This window comes from Ranitomeya imitator, chromosome 1 (genome assembly GCF_032444005.1).
Source record: "Ranitomeya imitator isolate aRanImi1 chromosome 1, aRanImi1.pri, whole genome shotgun sequence".
NCBI classification, from domain to species: Eukaryota; Metazoa; Chordata; class Amphibia; order Anura; family Dendrobatidae; genus Ranitomeya; species Ranitomeya imitator.
Window position 1 is genome coordinate 314984434 of NC_091282.1, and position 18238 is coordinate 315002671.

Here is an 18238-nt window from a genome sequence, read left to right on the forward strand (position 1 = left end):
TTCCCGTTGACTACCTCTTGAAGCTCATCAAGGGAATGCCAAGAGTGTGCAAAGCAGTCATCAAAGCAAAAGGTGGCTACTTTGAAGAACCTAGAATATAAGACATAATTTCAGTTGTTTCACACTTTTTTGTTAAGTATTTAATTCCACATGTGTTAATTCATAGTTTTGATGCCTTCAGTGTGAATGTACAATTTTCATAGTCATGAAAATACAGAAAAATATTTAAATGAGAAGGTGTGTCCAAACTTTTGGTCTGTACTGTAGATGGTCTCATTGGCCACATTAAAATCTGATACTTATATGGTCATATTAACTTAGTACAGTACAAGATGGCTACAATACATCTATAAGTAAAAACATAAAATCCAAAAGAAATATACCTCACATTTGTTCACGTGTTGATCCCTTCAATTTAAACCATAAACCGAAAGAGGACAATAAAGGAACAATAAATACAAAAACAAAAGGACAATATCATTAATATATTATACAAAAAATGTAAGAAGTACATACAAAATAGTGTCACCTAGAAAGGGGACTGGCTGAAAGTCAAGAAAAAAGATAGGACCACATATCTATAAAAATTTGCTGTTTAAATAACACATCATGCCCACCGAGGAGACACTAGAAAAAAATCCCAATTGTATAATATATTAATGATATTGTCCTTTTTTATTTGTACTATTTGTGATTTATAATAAATTTGCACTTTAGATAATATATCTGTAAGTAGCGGGGAATGGTGTTAAAAAGTCAACCTTGTTACATTCAGACAAAAATGCACATAAATAATATAGCTACTAAAAGAAATGGTATTCCTATTGTATTTCCTTAAAGGGCTACCGCTTTTTTATTTTTATTTATTAAGTAAACAGTATTTATGAAAAAAACTACAACTTTGTAATATATATGCAGTGGGTACGGAAAGGTTACAAAAGAATTTCTGCAGTACTCAAGGTTCCTAAGAGCACAGTGGCCTCCATAATCCTTAAATGGAAGAAGTTTGGGACCACCAGAAGTCTTTCTAGACCTGGCCGTCCAGCCAAACCGAGCAATCGTGGGAGAAGAGCCTTGGTGAGAGAGGTAAAGAAGAACCCCAAGATCACTGTGGCTGAGCTGCAGAGATGCAGTAGGGAGATGGGAGAAAGTTCCACAAAGTCAACTATCACTGCAGCCCTCCACTAGTCGGGCCTTTATGGTAGAGTGGCTGTTTTTTTCAGTCAAGGTGGGGTGCAGAGTGTACATTAGTGAGAAAAAAAATGAATTTTTTGGAATTTACCAAATGGCTGCATTGAAACGAGTGATTGCAGAGTTATCGGTTTGACTGGGCAACTCCTTAAAGTTGCACCAATGTAATCCAGGACCGCAACAAGGTAACTTTGAATCTTTGCTGCATAGAAGGACAATCAAGATTTGTGTAAAGTAAAAGAAAAGAGCAAGACGCATCTTATTTATCATCCAGCATGTGCCACTGTGATAAATGTGGTTCATCATTAGACTGCCTGGCATAAGTTTATGCTGCCTAAATATTAGACAACATTAGTAAGTTTGCCCAAATGTATTGTAAGCTGTGAAACAGAAATATTTTGTGTTCAGCTATCGAAATCAATGTATGACTCTAGCATGAACAAGTTCTGATTAGGTTAGGTTTACACCGGTCTTTAAATGGAATCTTTCAGTAAGATTTTCACTAGTAAACGAGAAATTCTGCACAATAAGATCAGTTAAAACATTTCCTGTGATACCCATTTCATAGCCATCCAATGTCTGAAAATGTATGAAAATTATGCAGTTCAGTGGACTGGGGGGTGTATCAGTGAATATTAGTGCACTTGTAGTATTCAGCGCTGTCCAGGGCCAGATTAAAGAGGTGGGTGGCCCGGGGCCCATTTTGGGGGGAGGCCCATTTTTCAAGGTGTTGCAATATGTAATGCAAAAACACAAAATGAAACGAACGCAAGTTTATTTACAAAAAATCATATACGCAGAGTAATTCAGGTAAAATCATTCATTTTTTACAATCCGGGCACTTTCCTTTATTTTCGTGCTGCAAAATCACTAATGATCTCACTAAAGTCCAATTCATGCAGTATATCTGACTCGATGCTCATGATAGTCAAATTTACAAGTCGTTCCTGCTTCATGGATGTCCTTAACCCCTTAGTGACAGAGCCAATTTTGTACTTAATGACCGAGCCAATTTTTACAATTCTGACCACTGTCACCTTATGAGGTTATATGTTATGATCTGGTGGCCTAGGAGCAGCATGAGACGTACTCTGGAGAAGGTGGTACCTGTACTGACCGCAGACCCTGAACACTAACACTCCTTAGACACCTCGACACAGCCTAAGGACTAACTTCCCCTAAAGATAGAAACGGGAAAACTATCTTGCCTCAGAGAAAATCCCCAAAGGATAGACAGCCCCCCACAAATATTGACTGTGAGAGGAGAGGGAAATGACATACGCAGACTGAAATCAGAATTTAGCAAAGGAGGCCTTTCTAGCTAAAAAGAAAGAATAGGACAGAGTACTATGCGGTCAGTATTAAAACACTAGAAAATTTCCACCACAGAAAATACAAATCTCCACATCTGACTAAAGACATGGAGGGTATATCTGCATCTCCAGAGATACAGCTTGGCTGCAAAAATCCTTACACAGACAAGCTGGACAAGACAAAACATGAAAATGCACAGAACTATAAGGCCCACAGCATGTGGACAGCAAAAACAAAGCCAGAACTTATCTTTGTTGAAAAGAACAGCAAAACAGGAGAGACCAGGTAGGGATGTGAATCCTCCAAAAACAATGGACAACTGGCACTGACGAAAGGATCAAGCAAGACTAAATAGCCCAGTCCAAATTGCAATAAGTGGACACACCTGATAAATGCTGCGATCCAAAGACAGCAGCACTACCACTCATAACCACCGGAGGGAGCCCAAGAGCAGAATTCACAACAGTTATAACTCTGGAACGCTTTAACGGATCCCGCTGATTCTGAGATTGTTTTTTGTGACATATTGTACTGCATGTTAGTGGTAACATTTCTTCAATATTACTTGCGATTATTTATGAAAAAAACGGAAATATGGCGAAAATTTGCAATTTTCAAACTTTGTATTTTTATGCCCTTAAATCAGAGAGATATGTCACGAAAAATAGTTAATAAATAACATTTCCCACATGTCTACTTTACATCAGCACAATTTTGGAAACAAATTTTTTTTTGTTATGGAGTTATAAGGTGTTAAAAGTTGACCAGCAATTTCTCATTTTTACAACACCATTTTTTTTAGGGACCACATCACATTTGAAGTCATTTTGAGGGGTCTATATTACAGAAAATAACCAAGTGTGACACAATTCTAAAAACTGCACCCCTCAAGGTTCTCAAAACCACATTCAAGAAGTTTATTAACCCTTTACGTGCTTCATAGGAACTGAAACAATGTGGAAGGAAAAAATGAACATTTAACTTTTTTTTGCAAACATTTTAATTCAGAACCATTTTTTTTTATTTTCACATGTGTAAAAACAGAAATGTAACCATAAATTTTGTTATGCAATTTCTCCTGAACACGCCAATACCCAATATGTGGGGGTAAACCACTTTTTGGGCGCACCGCAGAGCTTGGAAGTGAAGGAGCGCCGTTTGATTTTTTCAATGCAGAATTGGCTGGAATTGAGATCGGATGCCATGTCACATTTAGAGAGCCCCTGATGTGCCTAAACAGTGGAAACCCCCCACAAGTGACACCATTTTGGAAACTAGACCCCTTAAGGAACTTATCTAGATCTGTGGTGAGCACTTTGAACCCCCAAGTGCTTCACAGAAGTTTATAACGTAGAGCCGTGAAAATAAAAAATCGCATTTGTTTACACAAAAATGATTTTTTCGCCCACAAATTCTTATTTTCACAAGGGTAACAGGAGAAATTAGACCACAAAAGTTGTTGTGCAATTTCTCCTGAATACGTAGATACCCCATATGTGGGGGTAAACCACTTTTTGGGCGCACCGCAGAGCTTGGAAGTGAAGGAGCGCCGTTTGACTTTTTCAATGCGGAATTGGCTGGAATTGAGATCGGACGCCATGTCACGTTTAGAGAGCCCCTGATGTGCCTAAACAGTGGAAATCCCCCACAAGTGACCCCATTTTGTAAACTAGACCCCTTAAGGAACTTATTTAGATGTCTGGTGAGCACTTTAAACCCCCAGGTGCTTCACAGAAGTTTATAACGTAGAGCCGTGAAAATAAAAAAATCGCATTTTTTCAGCAAAAATGATCTTTTTGCCCCCAAATTTTTATTTTCACAAGGGTAACAGGAGAAATTAGACCACAAAAGTTGTTGTGCAATTTCTCCTAAGTACGTCAATACCCCATATGTTGGGGTAAACCACTGCTTGGGCGCACCGCAGAGCTTGGAAGAGAAGGAGTGCCGTTTTACTTTTTCAATGTAGAATTGGCTGGAATTGAGATCGGACGCCATGTCGCGTTTGGAGAGCCCCTGATGTGTCTAAACAGTAGAAACCCCCCACAAGTGACCCCATTTTGGAAACTAGACCCCCCAAGGAACTTATCTAGATGTGTGGTGAGAACTTTGAATGCCCAAGTGCTTCACAGAAGTTTATAATGCAGAGTCGTGAAAATAAAAAATATTTTTTTTCCACAAAAAAGATATTGTAGCCCCCAAGTTTTTATTTTCACAAGGGTAACAGGAGAAATTGGACCGCAATAGTTTTTGTCCAATTTATCCCGAGTACGCTGATGCGCCATATGTGGGGGTAAACCACTGTTTGGGCGCACGGCAGAGCTCGGAAGGGAAGGAGCGCCATTTTGGAATGCAGACTTAGATAGAATGGTCTGTGGGCGTTATGTTGCTTTTGCAGAGCCCCTGATGTACCTAAACAGTAGTAACCCCCCACAAGGCACACCATTTTGGAAACTAGACCCCCCAAAGAACTTATCTAGATGTGTGGTGAGAAGTTTGAATGCCCAAGTGCTTCACAGAAGTTTATAATGCAGAGTCGTGAAAATAAAAAATATTTTTTTTTCCACAAAAATGATTTTGTAGCCCCCAAGTTTTTATTTTCACAAGAGTAACAGGAGAAATTGGACCCCAAAAGTTGTTGTCCAATTTATCCCGAGTACGTTGATGCCCCATATGTGGGGGTAACCCACTGTTTGGGCGCACGGCAGAGCTCAGAAGGGAGGGAGCACCATTTGACTTTTTGAGCGCAAAATTGGCTGTCGTGTTTGGAGACCCCCTGATGTACCTAAACAGTGGAAACCCCCCAATTCTAACTCCAACCCTAACCCCAACACACCCCTAACCCTAATCCCAACCCGATCCATAATCCTAATCACAACCCTAACGATAATCACAACCCTTACCCCAAAACAACCCTAATGTCAACCCTAACCATAACCCTAATCAAAACCCTAAATCCAACACACTCCTAATCCTAATCTCAACCCTAACCTCAAACCTAACCCTAATCCCAATACACCCCTAATCCCAACCCTAACCTTAACCCTAATCCCAAACCTATCCCTAATCCCAAGCGTAACCCTAATGCCAGCCCTAACCCTAATACCAACCCTAATCCAAACCCTAATCCCAACTCTAACCCTAACTTTAGCCACAACCCTAGCCCTAACTTTAGCCGCAACCCTAGCCCTAACTTTAGCCCCAACCCTAGCCCTAACCCTAAATTTAGTCCCAACCCTAACCCTAGCCCAAACTTTAGCACCAACCCTAACCCTAGCCCTAACTTTAGCCCCAACCCTAACCCTAGCCCTAAGGCTACTTTCACACTTGCGTCGTTTGGCATCCATCGCAATCCGTCGTTTTGGTCAAAAAACGGATCCTGCAAATGTGCCCGCAGGATGCGTTTTTTGCCCATAGACTTGTATTGCCGACGGATCGCGACGTGCACTGGATAAGTTGTGTTTTGGCGGACCGTCGGCACAAAAAAACGTTCAATGTAACGTTTTTTTGTACGTCGCGTCCGCCATTTCCGACCGCGCATGCGTGGCCGTAACTCCGCCCCCTCCTCCCCAGGACATAGATTGGACAGCGGATGCATTGAAAAACTGCATCTGCTGCCCACGTTGTGCACCATTTTTACAACGTGCGTCGGTATGTCGGGCCGACGCATTGCGACGGCCCCGTATCGACGCAAGTGTGAAAGAAGCCTAACCCTAAATTTAGCCCCAACCCTAACCCTATATTTAGCCCCAACCCTAACCCTAAATTTAGCCCCAACCCTAACCCTAAATTAGGCCCAACCCTAACCCTAAATTTAGCCCCAATCCTAACCCTAACCCTAAATTTAGCCCCAACCCTAACCCTAACCCTAATTTTAGCTCCAACTGCTTTCCCCTGCCGGACGGCAGATGGCGGGCGCACTGCGCATGCACCCGCCATTTTGTTTCCCAAAGAAGACGCCAGCGGCCAGGAGAAGAAGCAGGAGGACCCAGGGACATCGGTGAGTATAATAGGGCCCCCGAATCCCCCTATTTCTCTGTCCTCTGATGTGCGATCACATCAGAGGACAGAGAATTACACATCGCTTTTTTTTTTTTTCGATCGCCGGTAAACAGTTTATTACCGGCGATCGCAAAACAGGGGTCGGTATAACCAACCCGATCATGTTCTTTGGGGTCTCGGCTACCCCCGGCAGCCGAGACCCCAAAGATCCTCCCGGTGCCGGCCAGCGGGCGCACTGCGCATGCGCCCGCCATATTTTTGCTGGAAAAAGATGGCGGCGCCCATCGGGAGCCATGAGGAGCACCGGGGCAGACAGGTGAGTATTGGGGGACTATCTGGGACCCCTTTTCTCTGTCCTCTGATGTGCGATCACATCAAAGGACAGATAAATTAAAAGGGAAATCGCGGTTTTTTTTTTGCGATTGCCGGTAATTACCGGCGATCGCAAAAGCGGGGGTCGGTAAAAAAAACCCCTGAATCATGTTCTCTGGGGTCTCGGCTACCCCCGGCAGCCAAGACCCCGGAGAAAATCGGACTCTGTGGGGAGCTATTTACTTTTTCCACAGTGCCGTTAATTAACGGCGCTGTGGTTTAAGTACCCTTAACTGCCGCCGTTAAAAGGCGTATCGGCGGTCGTTAAGGGGTTAATCGGTTTTCAACTAATTTGAGTTTTGAGAAGGAATGCTCACAGTCAGTTTGTTACCATCAAAATTAGATATATCCTTAGAGCTATCTCAATATTTGGTGTATCTATCAGAGGCTGTTTACCTGTATATATCAGAGGCTGTTGCTGTGCTGGCTGTATATAGAATAGAGGCTAAGGGGCTGTATAAAGTGTATACACAGCACTATACACTATGTTCCAAATTATTATGCAGATGACATTTTTCTCGGATTTTCCTAAATGGTCGGTGTAAATGACAGTCAGTCTAATAAAGGTCATCACCCGTTAAAGTATACATCGAATTTTATTGACGAAACCTCCCAATGATAACAGCATAATCTCCAAAATGAATAAAAACTCAAAATGCACTGTTCCAAATTATTAGGCACAGTAGAATTTCTAAACATTTTATATGTTTTAAAGAACTGAAAATGCTCATATGTGGAATTTGCAGCATTTAGGAGGTCACATTCACTGAACAAAAAAGCTATTTAACTCCAAAATATCCTAACAGGCAAAGTTACATTACATAGGACCCCTTCTTTGATATCACCTTCACAATTCTTGTATTCTTGAGTTTTTGGAAAGTTTCTGCTTGTACGTCTTTGCATGAAGTCAGAATAGCTTCCCAGAGCTGCTGTTTTGATGTGAACTGCCTCCCACCCTCATAGATCTTGTGCTGGATGATACTCCAAAGGTTTTCTATAGGGTTGAGGTCAGGGGAAGATGGTGGTCACACCATGAGTTTATGCCCATAGCAGCCAATGACTCAGAGGTATTATTTGCAGCATGAGATGGGGCATTGTCATGCATGAAGATGATTTTGCTCCTGAAGGCACGTTTCTGCTTTAAGACCATGGAAGAAAGTTGTCAGTCAGAAACGCTATTTACTTTACAGAGGTCATTTTTACATCTTCAGGAACCTTAAAGGGCCCCACCAGCTGTTTCCCCATGATTCCGGCCCAAAACATGATTTCTCCACCTCCTTGCTGACGTCACAGCCTTGTTGGGACATGGTGGCCATCCACCAACCATCCACTACTCCATCCATCTGGACCATCCAGGGTTGCTCGACACTCATCAGTAAACAAGACTGTTTGAAAATTAGTCTTCATGTATGTTTGTGCCCACTGCCACTGTTTCTGCTCATGAACACTGTATAGGGGTGGCCGAATAGTAGGTTTATGCACCACAGCAAGCCTTTGAAAGGATCATACACCTTGAGGTTCGAAGGACACCAGAGGCACCAGCAGCTTCAAATAACTGTTTGCTGCTTTGTAATGGTATTTTGGCAACTGCTCTCTTAATCCGATGAATTTGTCTGGCAGAAACCTTCCTCATTATGCCTTTATCTGCATGAACTCTGTCTGTGCTCTGTTTCAGTCACAAATCTCTTCACAGTATGATGATCACAAAGTTTTTGTGAAGTATCTAATTTTTTCATACCTTGTCCAAGGCATTGCACTATTTAATGCTTTTCAGCAGCAGAGAGATCATTTTTATTTCTCATATTGCTTGAAACCTTTGGCCTGCTTAATAATGTGGAACATCATTTTTAAGTAGTTTTCCTTTAATTAGAATCACCTGGAAAACTAATTATCACATGTGTTTAAGATTGATTTCAGTGATCTATTGAGCCCTGAGACACAATACCATCCACAAGTTTATTTGAAAAACAAAACAATTAAATCTATGACACTTAAATCCAATTTGCATAATAGTTTGGAACACAGTGTACTGTAAACAGGTCCACACTATATACATACAGTATACACAGACACACTGCAATGCAGGATATAGTGTGAACCTGTATATACAGTATAGTACTGTGTAGGACAGGTGCTGAAAGAAAGATACACAGACAGACAGACATAGACAGACACACACAGAGATCATACTCACCCACCGCGACAGTGTGAATACTGAACCACCTCACTTCTGGATCTTCAGTGACTGAAGATCCAGAGTAAAGTCCTGCCGCAATCCACTGTGGAGAATCCTCTTCTCGTGCCGACATCGTGGTTCCGCCTCCTTCCTCGAGGGTAGCTGAACAAACTCTCATCTGATCTAATCCGAGGGAGCGATCATATAGCTGAATAGGTAGCACCTAGAAGCAGGGGTGCATTAAGGGTAGCCAGGGCCCCGGGCTGTTCAGACACTGTGGGTCCCCCGGTCATATGACGGGGTCATGTGATGGAGTCATGCGACGGGGTCATGCGACGGGGTCATCATGTACCTGAACCAGATTATTCCAGATAAATAGTTGCTGTGTGAAACTATAACCTGTTAAACATCCATTGATCTAGTCAATTTACCCTTCGGTTAGGAAGAAAAAAAAACACAATACTATCACCATAAGTGCCAGTATTCACAGGAGATCTGTACTTAGTATGCAGTGTCTGTGTAGAGGTAATACAGTGATCCCCGGTGACATTATACACAGGAGCTCTGTATATAGTATAGTGTATAGTGTCAGTGTATACATAACACTGACTCACCAGTGACGTCTCTAGGTGAAGTCCTTCATCTTTCATCCAGCACCGACCGCCATCACTTCATCCAGCCAGAACTCATCTCTGCAGGAAATAACACAGTTATCTCAAGCTCTGCTTGCAGAACACATTACTTAATTTTTCCCAACTTCTACATTACACCACATGAAGAAAAAGAGGCAACATAGTGTCACTCTACACAGTAACAGGACCGCCCTCCCATTTAAAACAGTGTCCTCAAAAAATAAAATAAATACATCACTGCAGTAATAATATCCCTTAATTAGCCCCTATGGTAATAATAATATCCCCCATCCTGGCCCCGTGTATCTCATTCCTGGCTCCAGCCATATGTTCTCCCATCCTGCCCTCATGAGTATCCATTCTGCCCCATATGATCTCCCCATCCTGCCCCACCATCAGTCTCCATCGTATCCATCCTGCCCCATGATCCTGCACAATCTGTCACCAATCCTGCCCCATGTCTTTTATTCTGCCCCGTGTCTCCAATCATGCCCCGTATCTACATTCTGCCCATGTCTCCAATCCTGCCCCATCTGTCTCCAGTCCTGCCCCCAGTGTGTCCAGCATCTCTGCCCCTAGCGTCCAGCATCTCTGCCCCCAATGTCCAGCATCTCTGCCCCCAATGTGTCCAGCATCTCTGCCTTCAGTGTCCAGCATCTCTGCCCCCCAATGTCCAGCACGTCTCTGCCCCCAATGTGTCCAGCATCTCTGCCTCCAATGTGTCCAGCATCTCTGCCTCCAGTGTCTCCAGCATCTCTGCCCCCAATGTGTCCAGCATCTCTGCCTCCAATGTGTCCAGCATCTCTGCCCCCAATGTGTCCAGCATCTCTACCCCCAGTGTCCAGCATCTCTGCCCCCAGTGTCCAGCATCTCTGCCCCCAGTGTCCAGCATCTCTGCCCCAATATCCAGCATATCTGCCCCCAGTGTGTCGAGCATCCTGCCCCCAGTGTGTCCAGCATCCTGCCCCAATGTCCAGCATCTCTACGCCAATGTCCAGCATCTCTGCCCCCAACGTCCAGCATCTTTGCCCCCAATGTGTCCAGTATCCTGCCCCAGTGTGTCCAGCATCCTGCCCCAGTGTGTCCAGCATATTGCCCCAGTGTGTCCAACAATCTGCCCCAGTGTCTCCAGCAATCTGCCCCAGTGTCTCCAGCATATTGCCACAAGTGTATCCAGCATTTTGCCCCAGTGTGTCCAGCATCCTGCTCCCAGTGTGTCAGCATCCTGCCCCCAGTTTGTCCAGCATATTGCCCCCAATGTGCCCAGAATATTGCCCCCAGTGTCTCCAGCATCTCTGCCCCCAATGTGTCCAGCATCTCTGCCTCCAATGTGTCCAGGATCTCTGCCCCCAATGTGTCCAGCATCTCTGCCCCCAGTGTCCAGCATCTCTGCCCCCAGTGTCCAGCATCTCTGCCCCCAGTGTCCAGCATCTCTGCCCCAATATCCATCATATCTTCCCCCAATGTGTCCAGCATCCTGCCCCCAGTGTGCCCAGCATATTACTTCCAGTGTGTCCAGCATATTGCCCCAATGTGTCCAGCATCTCTGCCTCTGAAGTGTCCAGCATCTCTGCCCCTGATGTGTCCAGCATCTCTGCCTCCAGTGTCTCCAGCATCTCTGCCCCCAATGTGTCCAGCATCTCTGCCTCCAATGTGTCCAGCATCTCTGCCCCCAATGTGTCCAGCATCTCTGCCCCCAGTGTCCAGCATCTCTGCCCCCAGTGTCCAGCATTTCTGCCCCAATATCCAGCATATCTGCCCCAATGTGTCCAGCATCCTGCCCCCAGTGTATCCAGCACCCTGCCCCAATGTCCAGCATCTCTACGCCAATGTCCAGCATCTCTGCCCCCAATGTCCAGCATCTTTGCCCCCAATGTGTCCAGCATCCTGCCCCCAGTGTGTCCAGCATCCTGCCCCAGTGTGTCCAGCATATTGCCCCAGTGTGTCCAGCAATCTGTCCCAGTGTTTCCAGCAATCTGCCCCAGTGTCTCCAGCATATTGCCTCAAGTGTGTCCAGCATTTTGCCCCAGTGTGTCCAGCATTCTGCTCCCAGTGTGTCCAGCATCCTGCCCCCAGTGTGTCCAGTATATTGCCCCCAGTGTGCCCAGCATATTACTTCCAGTGTGTCCAGCATATTGCCCCCAGTGTGTCCAGCATCCTGCTCCCAGTGTGTCCAACATCTCTGCCCCCAGTGTGTCCAGCATATTGCCCCCAATATGTCCAGCATATTGCCCCCAGTGTCTCCAGCATATTGCCCCAAGTGTGTCCAGCATTTTGCCCCAGTGTGTCCAGCATCCTGCTCCCAGTGTGTCCAGCATCTCTGCCCCCAGTGTGTCCAGCATATTGCCCCCAATATGTCCAGCATATTGCCCCCAGTGTCTCCAGCATCTCTGCCCCAATGTGTCCAGCATCTCTGCCTCCAATGTGTCCAGCATCTCTGCCCCCAATGTGTCCAGCATCTCTGCCCCAGTGTTCAGCATCTCTGCCCCCAGTGTCCAGCATCTCTGCCCCCAGTGTCCAGCATCTCTGCCCCCAGTGTGTCCAGCATCCTGCCCCAATGTCCAGCATCTCTGCCCCCAATGTCCAGCATCTTTGCCCCCAATGTGTCCAGCATCCTGCCCCCAGTGTGTCCAGCATCCTGCCTGTTGTGAATTCCGCTCTTGGGCTCCCTCCGGTGGTTGTAAGTAGTTTTTTTGTGAGTTCTGCTCTTGGGCTCCCTCCTGTGGTTTTGAGTGGTATGGCTGCTTCTTGGATTTAGCTTCTGCAGCTGTTTTCACTGATCGTCTTTCGGGCTCGGCTATATTAGTCTGGCCTTAGCCCTCATTCAATGCCAGTTGTCAATTGTTCCAGCCTGGAGTCATTGCTCTTTGGATTTTCCTGACACTCTGACCAGTTCAGCAAAGTTAAGTCCTTGCTTGTCCTTTGCAGTTCATTTATTGTGGACTTTGTTGTTCAGTACTGTCTTTGTTTTTGCTCTTTTGTCCAGCTTATCAGTATGGATCTATTCAGCTAAGCTGGAAGCTCTGGGCAGCAGAGTTTGCCCTCCACACCTTTAGTTAGGTGTGGAGATTTTTGCATTTCTCTGCGGTGGACTTTTTCTAGTTTTTATTACTGACCGCACAGTGCTCTTTCCTGTACTATTCCTATCTAGCTAGAAGTGGCCTCCTGTGCTAAATCTTGTTTCATACTACGTATGTCATTTCCTTCTCCTCTCTCATAGTCATAACATGTGGGGGGCTATCAATCCTTTGGGGATTTTCTCTGAGGCAAGATAGTTTTCCTGCTTCTATCTTTAGGGGTAGTTAGCTCTTAGGCTGTGACGAGGTGCCTAGGGAGTGTTAGGAGCATCCCACGGCTATTTCTAGTGTGTTTAGCTTAGGGACTGCGGTCAGTATAGTTACCACTTGCTCAGAGCTAGTTACATGTCGCTCCTTAATCACCAGACCATATCAATTGCACCCAATGTGTCCAGCATATTGCCCCCAGTGTCTCCAGCATCTCTGCCCCCAATGTGTCCAGCATCTCTGCCTCCAATGTGTCCAGCATCTCTGCCCCAATGTGTCCAGCATCTCTGCCCCCAGTGTCCAGCATCTCTGCCCCCAATTTCCATCATATCTGCCCCCAATGTGTCCAGCATTCTGCCCCCAGTGTGTCCAGCACCCTGCCCCAATGTCCAGCATCTCTACGCCAATGTCCAGCATCTTTGCCCCAATTTCCATCATATCTGCCCCCAATGTGTCCAGCATCCTGCCCCCAGTGTGTCCAGCATCCTGCCCCAGTGTGTCCAGCATATTGCCCCAGTGTGTCCAGCATTTTGCCCGAGTGTGTCCAGCATCCTGCCCCAAGTGTGTCCAGTATATTGCCCCCAGTGTGCCCAGCATATTACATCCAGTGTGTCCAGCATATTGCCCCCAGTGTGTCCAGCATATTGCCCCCAGTGTGTCCAGCAATCTGCCCCAGTGTCTCCAGCATATTGCCCCCAGTGTGTCCAGCATATTGCCCCCAGTGTGTCCAGCATATTGCCCCCAGTGTGTCCAGCATCCTGACCCCAGTGTCTCCAGCATCCTGCCCCAGTGTATCCAGCATATTGCCCCAGTGTGTCCAGCAATCTGCCCCCAGTGTGTCCAATATATTGTCCCCAGTGTGCCCAGCATATTACTTCCAGTGTGTCCAGCATATTGCCCCCAGTGTGTCCAATATATTGCCCCCAGTGTGTCCAGCAATCTGCCCCAGTGTCTCCGGCATATTGCCACCAGTGTGTCCAGCATATTGCCCCAGTGTGTCCAGCATATTGCCCCCAGTGTGTCCAGCATATTGCCCCCAGTGTGTCCAGCATATTGCCCCCAGTATGTCCAGCATCCTGACCCCAGTGTGTCCAGCATCCTGCCCCAGTGTATCCAGCATATTGCCCCAGTGTGTCCAGCAATCTGCCCCGGTGTCTCCAGCAATCTGCCCCAGTTTCTCCAGCATATTGCCCCCAGTGTGTCCAGCATATTGCCCCAGTGTGTCCAGCATCCAGCCCCCAGTGTGTCCAGCATATTGCCCCCAGTGTGTCCAGCATATTGCCCCCAGTATGTCCAGCACCCTGCCCCCAGTGTGTCCAGCATATTGCCCCCAGTTTGTCCAGAATTCTACCCCAGTGTCTCCAACATCCTGCCCCCAGTGTGTACAGCATATTGCCCCCAGTGTGTCCAGAATTCTACCCCAGTGTCTCCAGCATCCTGCCCCCAGTGTGTCCAGCATCCTGCCCCCAGTGTGTCCAGCAATCTGCCCCAGTGTCTCCAGCATCAATAGCGTTTAACTGCCGCATCGCCGGTAGGGGCCCACTGAGCAGATGAGCCCACCGGGCCCATACGCCAGTCAGGGCAGTAATGCCCTGATGGCAGCGGGCAATCTGAGTGGTAGCCCAGGGCCCCCCCACACCACTGGGCCCTAGGCTACCACCCAGAATGACCCTATTATAATCTGCCCCTGCCTAGAAGCTTCTGTTGGGATGGGAGAAGGCTGCCGCATGCCATAAGCTAAGCATTAGGCACAGAGAGGGTACTAAGGAAGTCTGGCTAGGCTAGCCAGGTCAGTGGATGCTGACGCAGGTCAGGTGCCATGACTCTGACGCTCTGCGCCAGCCACTTAGATGTAGGACCGTAGCCAGGTCCCTACACTTTCAATAGTTTCTCTTTTGTTAAATGTTCCTTATCATTAGAAACGGTTCACAGCAAAGAGACGTGTATTTTACATGTTTTGAGATATTTATCCCTATATTGGTGGGAGGCCCCTGCTTGGTGGGTGGCCAAGGGCCCGGGCCCCTTCGGCCCCCCCCCTTAAATCCGGGCCTGCCGCTGTCTGTCTGCCACCATCCCCCACATCTTCATTGCCAGAGAGACAGATACTCTGCTGTATCAGGTCAACTCTGCTCCCTATTGAAATCTTGCGAATGCAATTCTTTTTATTTAGTCGGCACATGTGCAGTACAAAATTAAGGATCATGGCAACAGATATTGGCGTACTGTGCTTGTACGAGTGTGCTGTCCAGCTGGAATAATCGGCATCCTGCTTTGGCCAACTGGCAAGCACCACATCCTACAAATACTCCCGCCTACTGCTGAGAGCTGCAGGAAATAGTTTATTCTACTTTGGTTCAGGCCTGTGCTATCTGCTACTACTAGACATTAGCAAATATGTTTGGCTCCCTCCTTATCCGAATAGCTATAGCGCTTACCGAATAAGCTGCAGCGGGAACCTGAGAACTCTGATAATCAGGTGTTTGGCGCCGCAGCTGCATGCGTTGCGGTTGTGTGACAGTTATAACACATGTTGCTGCGGCGCCGGACACCTGATTATCGGAGCGCTCCAGGTATCTGGGTTCCCGCTGCAGCTTCTTCGGTAAGTGCTATAGCTTGCATAATAAGGAGGGAGCCGAAGATATTCGCTCATGTTCAGCTACTACTTGATTGTTTTATTCATGCTGTCTGATCGTGGACCGTTTGACAATTCTTTCTGGCTCTGGCTCAGCTACCTGACCATTCTTGCCAGATGGGACCACTGACCAGCAGCTGACTCTGTGGCTCCAACCCAAGGGTCCCTGTGTAAATCCAGATCTTGGTACAGAGCTTAAAGGGTGAAGGCCATGGCAACCCCTGGGATCTGGTAAAATGAGTTGCTTTGCACTAAGTCTGTTCATGGTTGCCATTTTAGAGCTGCCAGGTGACGACTGATAGACCCCCATACCAAAATCTTACTGACAGAGAGTCTATCAGCACAAAATGACCGTTCAAACCAAGCATAAGAGCTCAGTGCACCTTCTCATGTTGTTTTGTATCTAACTTCACTCCCGTCTTACTTGATTGACAGCTCTGGCTTTACAAGGGGGTAGAGATAGATTTTAGAAATAGATGGAGAACAAGTACCGGTAGGTGGGAAGGTGCAATGCACTGCTTGGCCACTCCAAGTGTGCTTTGTTTGAACTGTAATTTTGTGCTGACAGACTCCCTTTAAACCTCCAATGCAGACTCATCATCCAGGAAAATGACAGACGCTAATGGAAATTTTCTGGATCCCATTATACATCGATTGGGTGAATATGACACCACCACTAACCACCAAGTGACAGATCTCTCAATAATACAGAACAGAAAAATGGAACACATACTTCTGATGTGAAAATAATGCATATTATTATATCTTGTTTAAGTCAGCAATGTACAATACAATAGCACTGTATTATAGTGTCATTGTATGCCCCTATACACTGATTGCAAATGACACATGATCCTTTTATCTTGGCTATTATCTATGATCGAACATAAACTTTATTTTCCTCATCTAATACATTTAATCTGTCATCTCCAGAAGAGAATGACCCCACTTCATAGCGACTTTCCTAATTTTATATAACACCAAGCCCATCACACCCTCATAATCAGTCTCAGCAGCCAGACAGTACTAATCAAACACTTATGTCATGACTGATATGGTAATAGTGGGATAATCGATTAAATGGTACATTATTATGGAGTATCAGATGCTGGACAAAGCTTAAATGATTGGGTACAGCTATTACATCCAAATTTTACTCATATCTTTACCAATATATACCATGTAAGGGGATATCATATGTGGTGCAGTGACCAGTGTTACAGCCAGGGGCGCTGTGTGTGCGCTTCAAGATGCGCTTGGAGGCATAAATGTGTGATGAAACAGTGACTGGCAGAGTTGTGAATGGCCGATATGTGTCGCCGAGGGAGTCTGCGTGGTAAGTCTGATGCAATGTTGTTGTTCTGGGACCTGTAGTCTCTTAAGAGTTTGTATAGTTATGAAGGGAGACTTACTAGGCTAGTTATGTGAGAAGGGCGGGACAAACTAGCCACACATCCACACTCCCTCCCAGGGGAGGGGTTAAAAGGTATATAATGTGACCAGGGTGTGGGTCACATGTTCCTGTGTATGGATCTGTTTGTTCCTGTGTTTTGATCTGAGTGGTCCAAGTGCAAGGCCCTGGAAGCCTGTGTTGGAAATCTTGGGAATTCCTGAATAGCACATGGTTGGGCTTTGGCACTGAGTAGCCTGTGTGCTGTAGGTCCTTTACGGTCAGTGTTGGAGGTTCCTGGGAGTGGAGTCGTCCTGGAAGCACTGTGAGACCGTCGACCTGGACGGTCAGTGTTGGAGGCTCCTGGGAGTGGAGTCATCCTGTGGAGCAGGAGCCCACTCTAGAGGTAACCCCTGGTGCGGGGAAGAACAGTGTGCGCTAACATAGGGCAGTTGCTGAACTGCGTAGTCATCTGGTGTCTGGAGAGAGATACCAGTGTGACCACTGAAGGCTATGTAAAGCCGTATGTGATATTCTAATATGGCGATATAATGAACTGTTCGAGATACGGTTTATGCTGTATTTAATAAACCGAATGGACCATTATGTGTGAAAAACCATGCCTGTATGCGTTAATCCCGTGCCAAGCGAGTGTCCCCCAAGACCCGAAGTAAGGGAAACGCTACACATAGTATATGAGTATATGTATTGAAAGAAGTTACATTACCTGCATTCAGTCCTATGAGGAATCTCCCGAGGATTAAAAGTTCAAAAACTCCAGCTGATTGTGCAATACCCATGAAAAGAGCAGCGAGAATTGCCACTGCATTATTCACGAGGAGAGCCTGTTTCCTGCAATGCATGTGAGCAGATGGTTTAGTATATACTGGAAATCAGAATTTAGCCAAATATTATTTGCCTTCATTTGGACAGGGCAAGAAATTTATGCCATTCACTACATTTTACGCTATGCTACTAATCAATAACCGGTTATCTTTTTCCATAATATAGCACTACACATATCGCTATTCTCTTGGGAACACCTTGGTGGCCCGGCTTATGTTCTTATAGCCTTGGAAATATTCTTTACTTTGGTAGTATATCTAGGAAACTTGCAGATCACAGGGTCTAGCCACAAGAAATGAGACCTTTATAAGCAAATTTGTGCAAAAAGTTATTTACAGAATGTTTTTTTCTGCAGGATAGTCCTAAATATTCAAGGCAAGGGTGGGGAATATAACACACATG

The 18238-nt window shown here is 45.9% G+C and overlaps 1 protein-coding gene across 2 annotated transcripts in view; it reads right to left on the reverse strand.

Annotated features, from left to right (window-relative positions):
• LOC138670897 (solute carrier family 2, facilitated glucose transporter member 11-like) overlaps positions 1–18238 on the reverse strand; it is a 196512-nt gene that overhangs the window by 48063 nt on the left and 130211 nt on the right. For both annotated transcript variants that reach the window (XM_069758668.1, XM_069758659.1), the window contains one exon: positions 17718–17842. In XM_069758668.1, coding sequence (XP_069614769.1) covers positions 17718–17842 — 125 coding nt within the window. The remainder of the gene's footprint in view (positions 1–17717; positions 17843–18238) is intronic.